This window comes from Peromyscus californicus, unplaced genomic scaffold, assembly GCF_007827085.1.
Source record: "Peromyscus californicus insignis strain IS unplaced genomic scaffold, ASM782708v3 Scaffold_4__1_contigs__length_199733344, whole genome shotgun sequence".
Classification (NCBI taxonomy): Eukaryota; Metazoa; Chordata; class Mammalia; order Rodentia; family Cricetidae; genus Peromyscus; species Peromyscus californicus.
In genome coordinates this window covers 6,376,948-6,393,944 of record NW_026294562.1, presented here as the reverse complement: position 1 = coordinate 6,393,944, position 16,997 = coordinate 6,376,948, and the positions used below count along the sequence as shown (strand labels likewise).

The window sequence follows — 16,997 nt, the reverse complement described above, 5'->3', positions numbered from 1 at the left end:
TTCATAATTAATAGAGTATTTTGGCTTGAACTCTGTAAATCTCATTTATGGATGTAATCTCATTCAGGGACCTACTGAGTTTGACTTTTAAAAATCTGCCCCCACCCCCTTTGCAAAGCAGTCATGTATTTAGCAGAGTAGGTTGGTGACCTCTGGCTTGGTTTTTGCTTTCAGCTGATATCCCTGTAGTCATTTGTGATACAACCCAAAAAGCAACAATGCTAATAGAAAATGTGGAGAAGGGCCTTACACCAGGCCTGAAGACAGTCATCCTCATGGACCCCTTTGATGACGACCTCAAGAAAAGAGGAGAGAAGTGTGGAGTTGAAGTGTTATCCCTATCTGATGCTGAGGTATGAGTCAAAAACAGCAGCTTGCAGCTTATAGCCGATTTATCACTATGAGCAGCTTGCAGGGAGCGCATCTACACAAGAGCATGTGGACTGTTGTTGTCCAGGGATGTCATACACGACATAAATCAGACTCAGAAGCTTGAAGAACAGTCTTTTCAAGATGACTATAAAACTCATGACAGAGGTGGACACGTTTCCTTGGCTAGCTGTATGCACTTCTGAGCAGAGAATGTACGGATAGAGAGAACTCAAGGATGATTATACATCTGGTCCCTAAGGCAGGTTGCCTGGTTCACATTCTAGTCCTTCATCTGTTAGGAAGCACATCTTTCCCTAGCTATATAAACCGAGTATTAAAATGGTCCTAATCTCACAGACATGTTGGCAAGAGTTAAATGAATTAGTGTGTGTGAAGTGCTCAGCAAAGTGATTGGCATAGTGTAAATCCTGGCATGTTCACTATTTATATCATCCAAGAAAGGTTTAATTATGGTCTTATAAGACTAGACTCTAAGAGAATGATGAGAAGTTTGGACATTTGAGCTCGCCTTCTTTAGATTAACATTCTTGAGAAACTTTGTACTTTTCTCTGGTGCTTCCATTATACATCAACACTGGCTTATGGACCCAATCCAGGTTGGAAATTGGGAAGTTGGGAACAGGGAAAGAGAGAGCTGAGTTTGTCGTAAGTGTTTCTGTCCTCAACAACCCTTTCTTCTTCTTGATTTCCGGTGCATGTAGAATCTAGGCAAAGAGAACTTCAAGAAGCCAGTGGTAAGTGTTCTTCCTGAATCTGAGTTTTATAATAATCCACTCTGAGCTTATGGCAGACTAACACCCTTGTGCTTCTCCTCCAGCCTCCAAACCCAGAAAACCTAAGTGTCATCTGCTTCACCAGTGGAACTACAGGTCAGTGCCCATGAGACCTTGACAGAGCTCCCAGGGAACTGTAAACAAGGCTCAAGTCCCTGGAGCATACCCTGCCACTAGCCCTGTCCCCGGGGGCTTACACCAAGGCATTTATGAATGGATTCCCAGATAGAAAAACCAGAAGCTTAAGAAATAGACTCCATTGAATACACATGGCTATATTCACATGCTATGGATTTTGGGAGTCTTAAAGATGATGTCAAAATGTCAACTTTTCCCTCTAGTCTTCCACTGTTCAATTTAGACATATTACTGGGATGGTTTTATAGAACACACCACTGAGATGGTTTCATTCAGCCAGGGTTACTCAGTGATGGTTCTCCACAGATGCCTGTGTCCTTGCTCAACAACATTTAGTAGAAGGTTTAATTGTGTTTACTGTGGTCCATTCCAATATGCCTGGTTTATAAAGTTTATTAGTGGTATTGTAAGGTGATCTTTGGTATAAAGTCTTAAACGTGAGCAGCACAAGAAGGGTTTATTTGTAATTTTCTTTTTGACTATTGTCATCTGAGATTGTGGCTGTGCTGTATCAGGAAGAGGTCAATAATACAGTAAGTGTACGATTTCCAGGGCCATGAATCCGTCCTAAGCAGAGGCATATATATCCACAGACAGCTACAGCAAGGGGACAGACGTTTGTCTCTAGAACAGAACCAAATGGAATTTAACTTCTTTCAAAGCCAAAGCTTACCAATTAGCACACTAAGGATCTTTCTCTTCGCCCCTGATTTCCTACAGGTGACCCCAAAGGAGCTATGATAACCCATCAAAATGTTGTTTCAAACATGGCTGCTTTTCTCAGATTGCTGGAGGTCAGTGGTCAGTCAAAAATGAGGCCCTCACTAAAGTGTGAATCAGCTATAAGATTTGTAATTATGGAATTTAGATGGAGCACAGGGAGGAAAATATAGGTAAAAATCTGTACTATTTTTCTCATCACTGTGACAAAATACCCAACAGAAGACACTTAAGGGAGGAGGGCTGATTTTGGCTTCACGTTTGTGGAGTTACAGTCCAGCATGGGGGAGAAGGCATGTTGCCAGGCAGCCCCGTTTGTGAGGCATGCACACTTGGGATTCTTCATATCTTGGTGGACTGAGAACCAGTAGACAGGAAGTGAGACCCTAAGTAATCCACTTCCTGCAGTGAGGCTCCACCTTCTAAAAGATCTACAACTTTAGGAAACAGTAGTACCATCCAAGGATCAAGTGTTTAAACACATGAGCTTACAGGGCCTTTTGCATGTGAACCACAGCAGTACCTAAGTATGGAAAACACTGACATGGTCTTCAGGACTACATGTCAGGCCTCAGCCTTTTAGAATCCCTGTAAGTCCCTGTATTCCATATAGTTCAAAGCAATTAATGGTTACAAAGCATATCGGGTTGTGGGATACACCGAGTACACAGGGAGATGTTTATGTGCTATGGATTTTAGGACTCTTAAAGATGATGCCAAAACGTCAACTTTTCCCCTACCCTACCACTCTCTCAATTAGATAGGATGGTTTCAGTCAGCCAGGCTTACTCAGAGAAGAGAGAGATTGGTTTTAAAATCTCTGTTGGAAGAGAAACTTAACATGGATCCACTCTTGTTTCCTTGTTCCCTCATCTACAGCCTATCTTCCATCCCACCCCCGAGGATGTGAGCATATCCTACCTTCCCTTGGCTCATATGTTTGAGAGGGTTGTTCAGGTGAGTGTCCTGTGTGTCTAGCAGGTAGGAAAGGGGTTTTCTGACCTGTCGGTCCCACATTTATTCAAAAGCCAGAGATGCAGTTACAGGCCTAGTCCTTTCTCTAGGGAATCAAGCACAGGCATGCCATTGGATCCTGAGTCCTAATCATGGTAGCGCCCTGGCTTACTGAGGTCCTTCACATAGTAACTCTGCATGCCTAAGGAGGTTAATACTTGCTCCTGACTTCACAGGGTGCATACTGTCTGTCTTTTCTTAATCCTGAGGTGACTCACCAGACATTATGTCTTCTTTTTTACTTCTATGTTGGTTAGCATTTTTTGTTTGGTTGTCTGTTTTTTGTTTTTCGAGACAGGTTTTCTCTGTGTAGCTTTGTGCCTTTCCTGGATCTCACTCTGTAGACCAGGCTGGCCTCGAACTCACAGATCCGCCTGCCTCTGCCTCCTGAGTGCTGGGATTAAAGGCATGTGCCACCACCACCTAGCATTGGTTAGCATTTTGAGAGGATCTAGGGTTAGAGAAAAAAGTGTCCAGAGGGACCAGGGAAGGAACATTTGATCTAGATCAAGGGCCAGCTATCCCCAAGGAACATTTTTACCCCTCACTTGAGTGTGTAAGGTGATATTGCCAGGTACAGTGTGTGTCCCTTCTGGGAATGGTCTCCAAAATTTCCAGCCATTCTAAAGCCGATTTGAGAATAAAAGAAGTATTGACCTTTCAAAACCACAGGTGCTGTGGTAGAGAGGTCTTTCCACTCTCTTTGCCTTGAGGATCTCTTTACCCAGTATATGTTTGGTTAATGTACAAAATGCCACATTGATTCTAATAAAACTTTACATACATTTTAGCATTTCTCAAATTGGGATGGTTTTATCTGAAGGCATGTTCTTCTCTTTTAACTGGCAGCAGATTTTCTTAGTGCCATAAGATGAGTGTTTCTTATGAAGGGTGGTATCTTAGACTGGCACACAGAACTGTAGTAGAGCCTGAGGGCGGGACCCATAGTGTCACAGTTTATTATCTGTCTTACCACCTCAACAGTAGTGCTTCCATCCTTTCTTGGGGGGAGCCTCCCGGAGATACCTGGGTATCTGGGTTGGTTGGAAGCAGGTGATAGGCAGAGGAAAGTGCCTGTGGATTTCAGCTTATTGTCTTACTTGGAGATAGGCCCCACCTACAGTGATGCATGGCTCTGAGCCCTGTCTCCCATCTTGTTTCAGGCTGTCATATTTTCCTGTGGAGGCAGAGTTGGGTTCTTCCAAGGAGATATCCGGTTGCTACCTGACGACATGAAGGTTTTGAAGCCCACAGTGTTTCCCACGGTGCCTCGACTCCTCAACAGGGTCTATGATAAGGTATGAGCCCTGTTCTGTTGGGATTATAGTGAGAGGCTCTGGGAGACTGTATCCTGACAAGCATTAATTCTACCTCTATTCCAGCCCCAACAAGGATTGACATAAGCCAAGTTACAACTATAACCACGAGAAGCCATAATATCTTTGTCTGGATAATATTGCTGATCTGAGGAATAACTGCACTCAGACTTGGGGGAGCACCTCAATTTTTAACCAGCACACTGCAAAGTTCTTCCTCTGATTGGCATGTGCTGGTGATACAGCATTTTGCTGAGCTGTCAGATCAAGGTCAACATTTCTGATGTGTCCGCTTATTTAACCCTTTTAAGAAAAATAGTAAATCATGCTTGTTCGCAGAACTCTGATGAGGAGGAAACAGAGCCTTGAATGTTAAAAATTTTTCCCAGCCATAGCAAATAAGGAAAAAGGACCAGAATAAACTATCACTTAGTAGTTTCGGCCATCACTGAGTACTACTCCCTGAGGTTGCAAAATGATGGTTTTCCTAATTCTAACTCTTGTTTCTTTTATATTCTTTAGTTGACATTCTGCCATAAAGACCCAATAAATATTTTATTCCCCCCTTCATTTATCACTCATAAATATAATGAATTCATGCCCCCCAAATCCTCAAAAGTAGCCAGTGAGAATTTTTTTTTATATTATCACAAACTCATTATCTTTATATTTGTATTTTTTCCATCCATTTTAGTCATTCATTTTGATGTTCCAAGTTTGCCCATAAAATTCTTATATGTCCTTTTGACATGACCTCAGTAGTCTATGATGGATTCTTTGCTTTCTGATACAAGTTATCGTAAGCTCAGTTTTCACCTAAATCTTTGATTAGCTAATTTCTGCAACTGGCCATTGAGAGCTAGAATCTGAAGCCAGGCAATATAATACAGTACATGTTATTCCATAGACCTTGAGCCCAAGGAACTAATGCCATTATTCATATGCTTCAGGCTTTACCTCTGATTCTGATATTGCTGTTCAGTCTTACCAGAGGCCAAATTGAGCTGTACTAAGAATGGACAGTGTTCTAGAACTGAGATGATGTGTAGACACTGGAAGCACTGTTAATAATTCTTCTTTATCAGACTGTGGAATCATTAGGGTTGTTATGGTTTTTGTCTGTGTTATTGAACTTTTTATTTTTGAGAGGAAATATTTTGAAATATTAATACATAATAAATAACTTGAATCTGGAGCTTATTTAGTAAAATGAAAATTTGTATTAGATGAATTTCAGTCGTAGCTTTTTGCAGGTGATGTCAGGAGAGCTAGTCCTGTGATTGTTAAAGGCAAGCAGTCTGTGGTTAAGAGAGGTGTAACATGAATCTTAAAAGGTCTTATTAATAAAAACAAACTCAAGGCCAGTTATTGGGGTGAATGCTGGAAGATCAGAGAAGCAGAACAAGCCACAGCTTTCTCACCTTGCCAGTTCCTCAGCTGATCCTGTTTCCTCAGACTGGAAGCTTCTGTGTCCTCATCCAGAAGGAATCTCAGCTGAACTGCTGCTAAAAGCCTAAAAGCTTAACCAGGCAGTTCCTCATCCTCACGCCTTAAATACCTTTCTGCTTCCTGCCATCACTTCCTGGAATTAAAAGCTCTTTCCAGTGTGGCTTTGAACTCACAGAGATCCAGACAGAATGCTAGGATTAAAGATGTGTGTGCCACTATTTTCTGGCCTCTCTGTCTAGTGGCTTTTCTGTTCTCCGACCCCAGATAAGTTTATTAGGGTGCACAATATTTTGGGGAACACAATATCACCACAGAGAGGCATCAGGCCAGCATGATGTAGGCAACATTTAGTGTACTTCAGAATCAGATGGGGAGATGTGGCTAAATGATGTCACAAGCCTGAGCAGATGCTCACAGCCTGGACCACAGCCTGAGCTGGGAGGTGGGGATGAATACCACGGCTGTTTGAGGCCTGTAAAAGGAAACACGAGTCAGGGGAGTCATCCTGCACATTTTAAACTGGAAAGAGCTCCAGTGTCCATGAGTGCAACTTTCAGTATAAAAAGGTCCTGAGGTTGGAGTAGAGTTTAGGCTTTAATTTTGAAAATGAAGAGGTTCCTGTGGGCTGCACATGGGGATGCTCTTCTCATAGAGGAGTGTGGTTGATAGATAAGTTACAATGGCAGGGTCATGAAAATAACATGGATTGGGAAAAATGATATTAAGTGTTTAAGCTCAAAGGGGAGAAAGATGTCATTAGGGACTTCTGTTGGATTTTGTATGATGTGACTAAAGGACATTTGTTATAAAGATGGTAATTCTCCAGATTTGGAGGATGTGAAAATGTCATTGAGGCAGGGGAGAAGAAAGGTGGTACTAAGTTTTAAAAGTCAGATTCTGGGGGTTGGGGGAGAAAAAAATAACTCAGATTCCTAAACCTTTCTCCGGGCTCCTAAGTCAAAAGCCACAGGGTGATCATGCCCATGGAGTGATTTCCTATCTGATTTTTTAACCAGTGGTGGCTGTGGCCATCTTTTTTGATTTGTTTATCTCAGTTATCAAAATCGTTTCTCAGGGACCAGGAGTCTGTGCACTCTGGGGCTCTGTGTTATGTAGTACCTTCACTCGTTTCGGAGTGTGGCTACAGTTCTATGGGTGTATTAGTAAGCAACCTAGTTCATGAGTATGGGCTGCTTCCTTCTGAAGCAAGAAGTCAGCATCTTGGCCCCTAACAAATGGCCTTATCACCCTCCAGGTACAAAATGAAGCCAAGACACCCTTGAAGAAGTTCTTGTTGAACCTGGCTATTATCAGTAAATTCAACGAAGTGAAAAATGGCATCATTCGGCGGGACAGTTTGTGGGACAAGCTGGTCTTTTCAAAGATCCAAGTAAGCTGAATGGGTCCTGGACACCAGGGCTGGCTGGTACTCAGCATCCTCCTCTCCTCTCAGGTTTCAGGGGCACCCTAACTAGAGAGCATCCTAGATCTTCTATGCCTACTCACCTTTTTCTTTGTGCCTCTCTTCCTTTGTGTGTGTGTGTGTGTGTGTGTGTGTGTGTGTTTGGGCGTGGTTGGTGGTGGGGAAGCATGTGCAATGGCGTTTGTGTAAGGTTCACAGGACAACTTCAGATGCCAAGCCTCACCTTCCACGGGTTCTCTCTTGTTCACTGCTGCATCCATGAAGTTGCCATTTGGCCTGATAACTTGTGGGGATTCTCTTACGTTCATTTCCCATCTCATCATAGAAGAGAACGGGGATTACAGGTGTGCGCCACAGCATCTGGCTCCATTTGAGTTCTGAGTGTGAACGTTGGTTTTCGTGCTTGCACACCAGGTGCCTCACCCACTGTGCCACCTCCTTAGCGCTGCTGTGACCATTTGAGATCACTCTTGGGCAACTTGGCCACTAAAGAGAAGTGAGAAAGCACACAGCAGCTTCTGCGTAGGTGTGAGCACTCTGTATCATTGTCTGAATCTGTTTCGCTGGGTTTATAAGTGACACAAATTGAAGAACTTAAAAACAAAAATACATGGAAGGTCTCCCAGGCATGGCTGGCGATGACTCTAACAGGTGGCATGGCATTTTAAGTGATTTTCCAGAGTGTCAGGCTGTAGTGTAAGTGCTTATAAACCAACCAAGTCAGATGGCTGGGCATGTGATTTCACCCATTTTGCAGTAGGGAAATGAAGCCAAGAATGGAGGTTCACCAGCTCTTCTTGTTTCTACCGAACAGGATGGCCTAGGTGGGAGGGTTCGCCTCATGATCACTGGAGCCGCCCCCATCTCCACTCCAGTCTTGACATTCTTCCGGGCTGCAATGGGATGTCCGGTAAGATTCCACATTTACATCAATGGCACACACTGTTTAAATAAAAAGCCTTTAATCCCAGCACTCGGGAGGCAGAGCCAGGCGGATCTCTGTGAGTTCGAGGCCAGCCTGGGCTACGAAGTGAGTCCTAGGAAAGGCGCAAAGCTACACAGAGAAACCCTGTCTCGAAAAACCCCAAAAAAAAAAAAAAAAATGAATCATAAACGAAAAGTACTAAAGAGATGATCACCCCAAATCTTGGACAGAATACCCAACCCTACTATTCATTTCTTCATGCATCAAGCATAGGAATCTTTACACAAATGGAATCAGTGTTCCAAAATACCCACTGCCTCATGCTCCAGCACACACTCGTTATCAAACAAAGAGGAGTTAGCACTCAAATGACCCACAGCCACAGCACGTGTGGCAGTCAGAGGACAGTTTGAGAGTTCTGGTTCTCTTCTTTCACAATGTGAGTCCCAAGGGTGGAATTTAGTCTTCAGTTTTGGGAATAAGTGGCTTTACCTATCTTGCCAGCCTTGTGCCTATTACATGTTAATATACACCACCAGGCAGGTCTTGTCTTTTTCATATGTTTGGGTAATACTTGAAGTACCATTCTGTATCACAAATCTTGAAGGTCTTATTAATAAAAACAAACTCAGAGCCAGGTATTGGGGGAACGCTGAAAGATCAGAGACAGAACCAGCCATAGCCACCTCACCTTGCCAATTCCTCAGCTGATCTTGTTTCCTCAGACTGGAAGCCTCTGAGTCCTCATTCGAATGAATCTCAGCTGAACTGCTGCTAAAAGCCTAAAAGCTTAACCAGCCAAATGCTTCTAGTTCCTGGTCCTCACGCCTTATATACCTTCCTGCCATCACTTCCTGGGATTAAAGGCATGTGTCACCATGCCTGACTGTTTCCAGTGTGGCTTTGAACTCACAGAGATCCAGATGGATCTCTTCCTCCCAAGTGATAGGATTAAAGGTGTGAGTGCCACCATTTTCTGACCTCTATGTCTGTCTAGTGGCTGTTCTGTTCTCTGACCCCAGATAAGTTTATTAGGGTGCACGATATATTGGGGAACACATTATCACCACACCATTCCCCACACACTTGACAATGATAAGATTTTTCAGTCAGTTAGTTGCTTCTAAATGAAATACTTCATTTCATGCTGTTTCTCTTATTAATACCAAACTCCTCTGCCCACTTACACTTGCCTTTCTTCCATGGGTTACTCTATGAGTTCCTTAAAGAAAACAGGCAAAGGGAGATTAGTTCCCTTGCCTGTCTCTAAGAGTACTTCATATACTTAAAATTAATCTCTGCTATGCTAGACATTTGCTCCTAGTTCATCTTTTTCTTTTGCCTTTTTTATAGCGATATAAAAACTGAATTGATATTCAGGTCAATTGATGCATGGTTTTCTATTGTGGTTTTTTAATTGCAGAGGCAGGCCTTTCCTTTTTTTCCTTTTAGAATTTTTGTTGTTGCTTTTTGTTTACATTTTAAAATTTTTTTTCATTTTATGTATATGTGTATTCTTCCACATGCATGCTTGTTGCCTTCAGGGGCTGGCTGCTGTATCCCCTGAGACTGGATGGTTTTGAGCTGCTGGGAATGAGCCTAGATCTGGAAAAGTAGCCAGTGCTCTTAACTTCTGAGCCATCTCTCCAGCTCCTATAAACCATTCTAATCTCTGAGATTTCTTAAGACTGTCTGTTCCCACATTTTCTGGTAGTTTTATGGATTTATTACATTTTTTCATTTATGCCTCATCTATCTGGATATGGATATTTTCTCTCCCATTCCAAATGTGTGCCTAGTTTGCTGACTCAGCCAGCCACTCACAAACAAAATAGAAAACAGATACAGGCTTACCCTCAGAGAATGTTCCTTGTACATGTGCCCATTATCAAAAGACTGGTACCAGTCAGTGATGGGTCTTTGGGGTTTTCAAACTGCCAACTTCTTGGTCATTCTTAGTACCTTTTTCTTTCAGCCCCAAAGACTAATAGAAAGTTCTGCTTCCAGCCCCTTCCCAGAAACACTTCTCTCACCCTCTCCCTTTATCTCTACCATCCCTGTCGATTGCAGGCCACACCTCTGACTGCAGTAGCCTATCAACTTGCTTCCAGTCAGCAGCCTTTCTTTAGTCAAGATTATCTTCTCTGTAGGAGGGTTATCAACTTTAGTACTACCCCCACTGCCTGCTTTATAGTTGAAAATTTACAGGAACTCAGCTAACCCATTCATTTATACAAGGTCTGTGGCTGCTTTTATGTTACACTGTCAGAGTTAAGTTGTTGGGACAGAGACCAGATGTCTCACAAAGCACAGAATAAAGTCTTGTCCTGTGCAGAAAGTTTGCCAACCCTTGGTCTTTGTCAAAGCTGGAGCTCTTTCCTCAGGAAGCACACTGCTGTGTTTCTCATTTCCTTCAGAGGTGCTCTCTTGCCCAGGCTAAGTCCAGTGGCCACTGGGCTGTCTACCACTTAGTGAACAATTTGCATTCCCCACCTACCTTGATAGGCCACATTTTTCACATAGGCTTCTGTACTTTGTTTTGTTTCTGAATGATTTTGCTTTGTAATGAACTCCCAGTTGTGAAGAACTAGTAGCTGGGCATGCTTCAAGATTTCACAAAATTATCTCCAGCTCTTCTTGCTATAGCCTGTTTTCCTGCCTTGGCCACAGGGCATGGCCAGTCAACACTTTATCTTAAGTCTCAAAGCTCTTCTTTGTTTTCCCAGGTGTTTGAAGCTTATGGCCAAACAGAATGCACAGCTGGATGTACAATTACATCACCCGGGGACTGGACAGCAGGTAGGTTTTCCACCCGCTGGTTGGGAGAAGGCTTCTAACTGAACCATAGTCTAGGGATTTAGGTAATTTTGGTGTTCTGGATAATTGTGATAAATGGCAAATTTAAGTCCTGTTTCCATTTTTAGAGTCAATCGCATAAACATCTTAGAAACACCTTTGCTTTATGGTTGCTTAGCCCAGAATATCTGGCATGTTTTAGGTCATGTTGGGACTCCAGTGGCTTGCAATTTTGTAAAGCTGGAAGACGTGGCTGACATGAACTACTTTTCAGTAAACAACGAAGGCGAGGTGGGTAGGTCATGCCCAACACTCAGATAACCATACTGGGGAGGCTTAGTCCAAAAGGAACATAGAACTGTGATCTGGCTTGGCTTTGACTCACCTTTTAGGAAGGAATACATTATCAGTGAGCTGCATTCCCTATAATGGGGACTAAAAGAGCCTCCACACTGTAGTGGAAACCAAGAGAGTTTGATTGGACCAGGTGTTTTATAAGGTGCAAGTAGCAGTCATTTCTATTGTCTTCCCCTTTTACTGCCTGGTACACAGATCTGCATCAAAGGCAACAATGTGTTCCAAGGCTACCTGAAGGACCCAGAGAAGACACAGGAAGCACTGGACAAGGATGGCTGGCTTCACACTGGAGACATTGGTCGCTGGCTCCCAGTGGGTATTTCCATAACTTCTCGGAGTCTCTGCTATGGGACTGGGGAGAATAATCTACTTGTTGCAAGAGGAACAGGAATGTGACATTAATTAGCTGGGGCGGCTGCAGACCTATTTCCCTGTAGCCACCTTTTATGTGGTTTCCTTTAAGTATAAAGAGAAGAGAGTACCAATTGAAAGACCCTAGCTTAAGAAGTGGGAGACCTGTGTTCTAGTCCTAGCTCTCTTATGGACTGATGTGTAAAATCCAGAAGAAGCTGGTTAACATGTGATTAGAAGCTGCCAAAGCTAGCCCTTCCTCTAGCTAGGCCAGACTATCTACAGGATTTTGACCACATGTTACAGAAGACACCAGAATGTGAACCAACTGAAAGGCTTTCTTCTTTGTATATTTGTCAAATGCAATGTGTACACCATAGGTAGTGGTACTGATGCTGTGTCCAGATACAACCCTAAGTGGGATGCTTTAGGGTTAGATCATCCTGGACCTCAGAGTTGGCATGGTTTCCTTGCAATGGAAAAGGCTGGCTCATGACCAGGGAAAAATTAGGTGACTTCTCCAGGAAAGAGGTGGGTAAGTGCAGTATTCTTTTCAAATTTCCCCCCTTTTCTTCCCACTTTTCTCAAGGTAGAAATTATTGTTAGACAGCATCTTGAGCCTACAACCTTTTTCTATTATGAGTTTCAAAGGAGTGTTTTTATTTTTTAATTAATTCACGGGGACATATCAAAACAAAGGAATGAGGGTTCCATATTTACCTAGGCCAATATCTGCCTCTGAGCGCCCTTCAGTCCCCCTCGGTGGACGACCCAGACTGTTTTACAGCTTGGTTTGCTGATGGACAGTTGGCGGGCGGTCAGTCGTTGTTGTCAATCTCATCTGTTTTCTTAACCCCCCAGGGGGATTTCCCAAGGCTCTCCTTCCTCATGCTTTCTTTTTCTACTAAGAGTTAAGGGAATGGTGCTATACTACCTCTTCAAACTCCTTTCTTGCTCATTATTCAAGATTTAAGAGAGATTCAGAATGCTTGGCTACAAAGACTTGCAAGAACACACAGTCCTCATGATATACTTTATCGACTGAGTTTAATATGCTTCTGTTTAATAAGTGTCCCCTGCTCTAAGTCTAAGCAATAGATATGGCTCCCCACACGGGTGATAAAAGGCTGTTCATTATTGATCACTTTCAGTCTGGATTGATGAGTCTGACTCATTGATCATTCCAGTGTTAGTTCATTGTAGAGCCCTACTTATGGTGTGGTCATGTGGATTTTGTTTGCCCCTTGTCCCAATTCTACAATTTAAATCCCTGAGAAGATAAGCTCCTCAGAGAAATTAAGTTCAGGGAAATGAAGCAGCAAATGACCTGTGATGGTGGTCAGAGCCCTGCCAGCCCTACTTCAGTCCTAACAAGCCCAGTTACTGGCTGGCTTGATTAGTAGCATGCAACCGTTTTAGCCTGCTCCTGGATTTAACAGGAAGTGAACATGGCTGGGAGAGCTGAATCATTAAGCAGTTTTAGTAAAAGATAACTCCTCCGTTCCCAGAGTTCTTGAGATGGAGTAGTTGGAAATAAGTTATTAGAAATAGAGAGCTGTGGCATGTCTTCATTGAATGAGGCAGCCATTTGCATAACCCAGCAGGCCCCTGGGACTTTCCCTGAGGCTTGCTGGTTGGCTTTCTGTAGACAGGCTTTGTGGAAGTCACTTTTCATTTCTCCAAAGCCAAGAAAGAGAAACAGAGAACTCCAGAGAAACCATTTTAAATAAGGACAATACCAGTGCCTTTCCCACCTTCCTTCTGATACCATCACCAAGGCTTCAACACAGGTGCTTTTATCTGCCTCATACAGAATGGAACTCTGAAAATCATTGACCGGAAGAAGAATATTTTCAAATTGGCACAAGGAGAATACATTGCTCCAGAGAAGATAGAAAATGTTTACATCAGAAGCAGACCAGTATTGCAAGTTTTTGTCCATGGGGAGAGCTTACAGGTAACACACCAGTTTCAGAGATGGCGCATGTTGGTTCTCGTAGCCATAGGACATTTGTATAGCTGGGCCCAGATAAGACACCCCAGCTACTACACAACTACATTCTGAATCATAAACATCCATGAAACAATTTGTTGGGATTATGAAAACAGCTATTTCAAGAGGTAGCTTTTATTTCACATGACTTTGGGTTGTTGGGACCCTTTGTGTCCACTCTGAGGAGCTTCTCTGACACAAACTGTCCTCTATACGCCGCACTAAAACCGGTGTTATAGGTGCTGGGAATGGTGAGTTTCAACATGGATTGGCTAGGGGTTCTTTAAGCTTAATGACAACTGCCCTTTGAAGAGTCCAGTCGGGTTAGAATATCTTTGCAGTGAAGTTCTGAGTGGGAGACCGTATGGTGAGGAAAACGGAGTACCAGATTAGTCTGAAGGTCTGCCTATCACAATAACCCATGTTCCTTCCCACAGTCGTTCCTGGTAGGAGTAGTGGTTCCTGACCCAGACTCACTTCCCTCATTTGCAGCCAAGATTGGGGTGAAGGGATCCTTTGAGGAACTGTGCCAAAACCAAGTAAGCATGGCTTAAAATGTTCACCAAGTAAGCATGATTGAGCACAGTGAATGAGCCTTCAAGGCCTGCTGTGGCAGAGGGGAGGCCCTACCATTTGTGGCATCTCTGGATTCTCTGAGCCTCCTCTCTGGAGGGATACTCTTTCTGCTTCTGTGACAGCTAACTGCACCCTAGATGGACTTAGTAGTTTATTAGACTGAAAAATAGAATGGAGGGTTTAAAACACAAAATGCCGTTTTTTGTTTTGTTTTTAAGCAGTAATGTGCTGCTTGAGAGAGAAAATGGAATATAAGAGAATGAAAAATGCCACACAGACAGAACCTGTTAGCCTCTGGGTTTACCTTTCCTTTTCCCTGTCTCCTTTGGTAAATGCAAAGTACATGATATACTTCAACATACTTTTTACTTTTAGGCATTGTAAGTCAGTTCTTGCTCAGCCTTGCATTTAGACCTCTTTTCAGACATACATGCTGTAAGTGATGATTTTCTTTTTAGAGTGTAAAGGAAGCCATTTTACAAGATTTGCAGAAACTTGGGAAAGAAGGTGGCCTGAAATCCTTTGAACAGGTCTGTACTGCTCATGTCACACTGATCCCTCAAGTACCACTAGAGAGTTTTTATTAAAGCTCCCACTTACACTGGTTTCAAACCTTTAACTTCCAACCAACTTATTTTAGATTTACTGAAAAATAGAGGTTTATAGTTATGTATTCTGTCCCCCTTTGCTGTCCATTATTCATTCTTCCCACTCATTTATCCCAATGTCCAGTATAGCCCAGTTGATAGAGCACTTGCCTAGCATGCATGGGTTCAGTCTCCAGTGCTGCATTAACCTGACGTGGTAGAGCATGCTAGCAACCTCACCTGTTCAGGTGGGAGAAGGTGGATCAAGTTCAAGATCAATCTCACCTAGACAGTGAGTCTGAGGTCAGCCTGGACTACAGAAGGCCCTATTGCAGAAGGGACATGGGTCTGTGTCTTTACTTTCATACGGTAAAATAAACTTTGCAGTTTATCGTGGAGTAGCTGGGACACTTTGCAGATGAAATGCCAACAATCAACACGTGCCTATCTTCCAGGTCAAAAGCATCTTTGTCCACCCAGAGCCGTTCTCCATTGAAAATGGGCTTTTGACACCAACCCTGAAAGCCAAAAGAGTGGAGCTCGCCAAATTCTTCCAGACCCAGATCAAGAGCCTCTATGAGAGCATCCAGGAGTAGGTTAAGGTACTCACGGCCGCCCTCCCGGGAGCCCAGGTCTGGATCCAAACTACCCCTCCTCTCGTCTCTTCCTCACACCTGTTGTCTATCTACTGAACCATCAAACTAAGATACTTACAGTGGGAGAGTCCGGCCAAGAATAAAAGCCCATTCTTCCTGGCTTAGACTTTGCTGACGATTTAGGCCTTAGGGCCGCTTATCAACATGCTGTTCTTCCCTGTCACTTCCTCATGGCCATAACCCCAGTGCCATCACTGGTTCTAGGGTCATGGGGATCCTCTAGGTAGGTGCCTTCTGTTTTATAAAAACCCTGCTTGCCAGCAGCTCAGGACTTCCGAAAGTGCTGAGCACTAACAGTGGTCCTCAACCTTCTAATGCTGTGACTCTTTCATACGGTTCCTCATGTTGTGGTCACCTCCAACCATACATTTATTTCATTGCTACTTCATAACTGTAATGCTGCTAGTGTTATGAAATGTAGATATCTGATATGTGACCCCCAAGGAGTCAGGATCCCCGGGTTGAGAACTGCTGCTCTAACAGACCAAGAGGTGTTTAATGTGTGAGTCGTTTTTCAGTCACTCCACAAAACTACTAATTTGAGTTTTAGCCTATCACCCACATTAATCATATTTGAGACAAATTTCTCCATACTTCTGTGTACATCAAAGTTTATGCAATGAAGGAACAATGTAGTATAACAAAGTGTTGCCTGGGCCCCTAGTAAGACTTCTGAGTTGGGGATATTAAACATGGTAGATGGTGTGTCGACAGAGAATGTTGTTCTGAAGTGTTATCTGCAGTGGCAGTTTTTGACACCGTCTGTTCCCTACAGTTTGCTGAGCTGGAAGCTATGGAGGAAGAAGCAGAAACGTATGTCCAGTGAACTTTTCCAGTAAATGAGGCAAGCACTGAGCTACTCTCCCGCACTGCAGGCCCATCTTCTGTGAAGGATCGTCCGGGTCTTTCTCCCTGGACTCCAATTCCTGCAGTATCTTACTGTCAGATGGCACGTGGTGTCTCTACTTGTAAATGTCAAATCTTTGAAATAAACTATTGCAGATGTTGATGTTGTGACTGCTATCGTGTGGATTGTGATGAGAATCAGTGAAAAATCAAGTGGTTCTTAAATTCTGGCTGTATGCTAGAATCACCTGATTTGAAAATAGTAGGATGACTGGGCACTTCTCTGGAGTCCCTGAGTTAAATAGCTTTGTAGCCAGGTGTGGGGACACATACTCACGATGACAACATTCAGGAGGCCAAGGCAGGATTGCTGCAGATCTGAGGCTAGTTTGGGCTACATAATGAGACCCTGTCTCAAAATTAACTCAACATTGTCCAGGATGATTCTAGCGTAGCACAGACTTGGGCGACTGCTGGGGTGAACTGATAGCACTTGTCCTCTTACCCTGCTGCACAGTTCTGGGTGATTAACCCTGAAGGCTGGCTCACGCTCTAAGCGTGCTTACGTTTTCTCCTTTACTACCTTTGTTCTATGGTTCTCTCTCTCCTTTTCTTTTTAGATAGGGTCTCACTATACCCCTGACTGGCCTGGAACTTTCTATGTAGACCAGGCTGGCCTACAAC

General features: G+C 43.3%; 1 protein-coding gene across 3 annotated transcripts in view; it reads left to right on the top strand.

The window, feature by feature from the left end:
• The window catches only part of Acsl5 (acyl-CoA synthetase long chain family member 5), a 47,092-nt gene extending 30,616 nt beyond the window's left edge, over positions 1-16,476 (top strand). For 2 of the 3 annotated variants that reach the window (XM_052712600.1, XM_052712601.1), the window contains exons 7-22: positions 175-353; positions 1,095-1,127; positions 1,211-1,262; positions 2,025-2,098; positions 2,904-2,981; positions 4,202-4,336; positions 7,059-7,193; positions 8,041-8,136; positions 10,878-10,950; positions 11,150-11,238; positions 11,500-11,616; positions 13,469-13,612; positions 14,086-14,187; positions 14,683-14,754; positions 15,267-15,413; positions 16,243-16,476. In XM_052712600.1, the coding sequence (XP_052568560.1) occupies positions 175-353; positions 1,095-1,127; positions 1,211-1,262; positions 2,025-2,098; positions 2,904-2,981; positions 4,202-4,336; positions 7,059-7,193; positions 8,041-8,136; positions 10,878-10,950; positions 11,150-11,238; positions 11,500-11,616; positions 13,469-13,612; positions 14,086-14,187; positions 14,683-14,754; positions 15,267-15,407 (1,520 nt within the window). In that variant the 3' untranslated portion in view covers positions 15,408-15,413; positions 16,243-16,476. Of the gene's footprint in view, positions 1-174; positions 354-1,094; positions 1,128-1,210; positions 1,263-2,024; positions 2,099-2,903; positions 2,982-4,201; positions 4,337-7,058; positions 7,194-8,040; positions 8,137-10,877; positions 10,951-11,149; positions 11,239-11,499; positions 11,617-13,468; positions 13,613-14,085; positions 14,188-14,682; positions 14,755-15,266; positions 15,444-16,242 lie in introns of all 3 variants that reach the window. The other variant, XM_052712602.1, reaches the window with a different exon arrangement.
• The last annotated feature ends 521 nt before the right edge of the window (positions 16,477-16,997 follow it).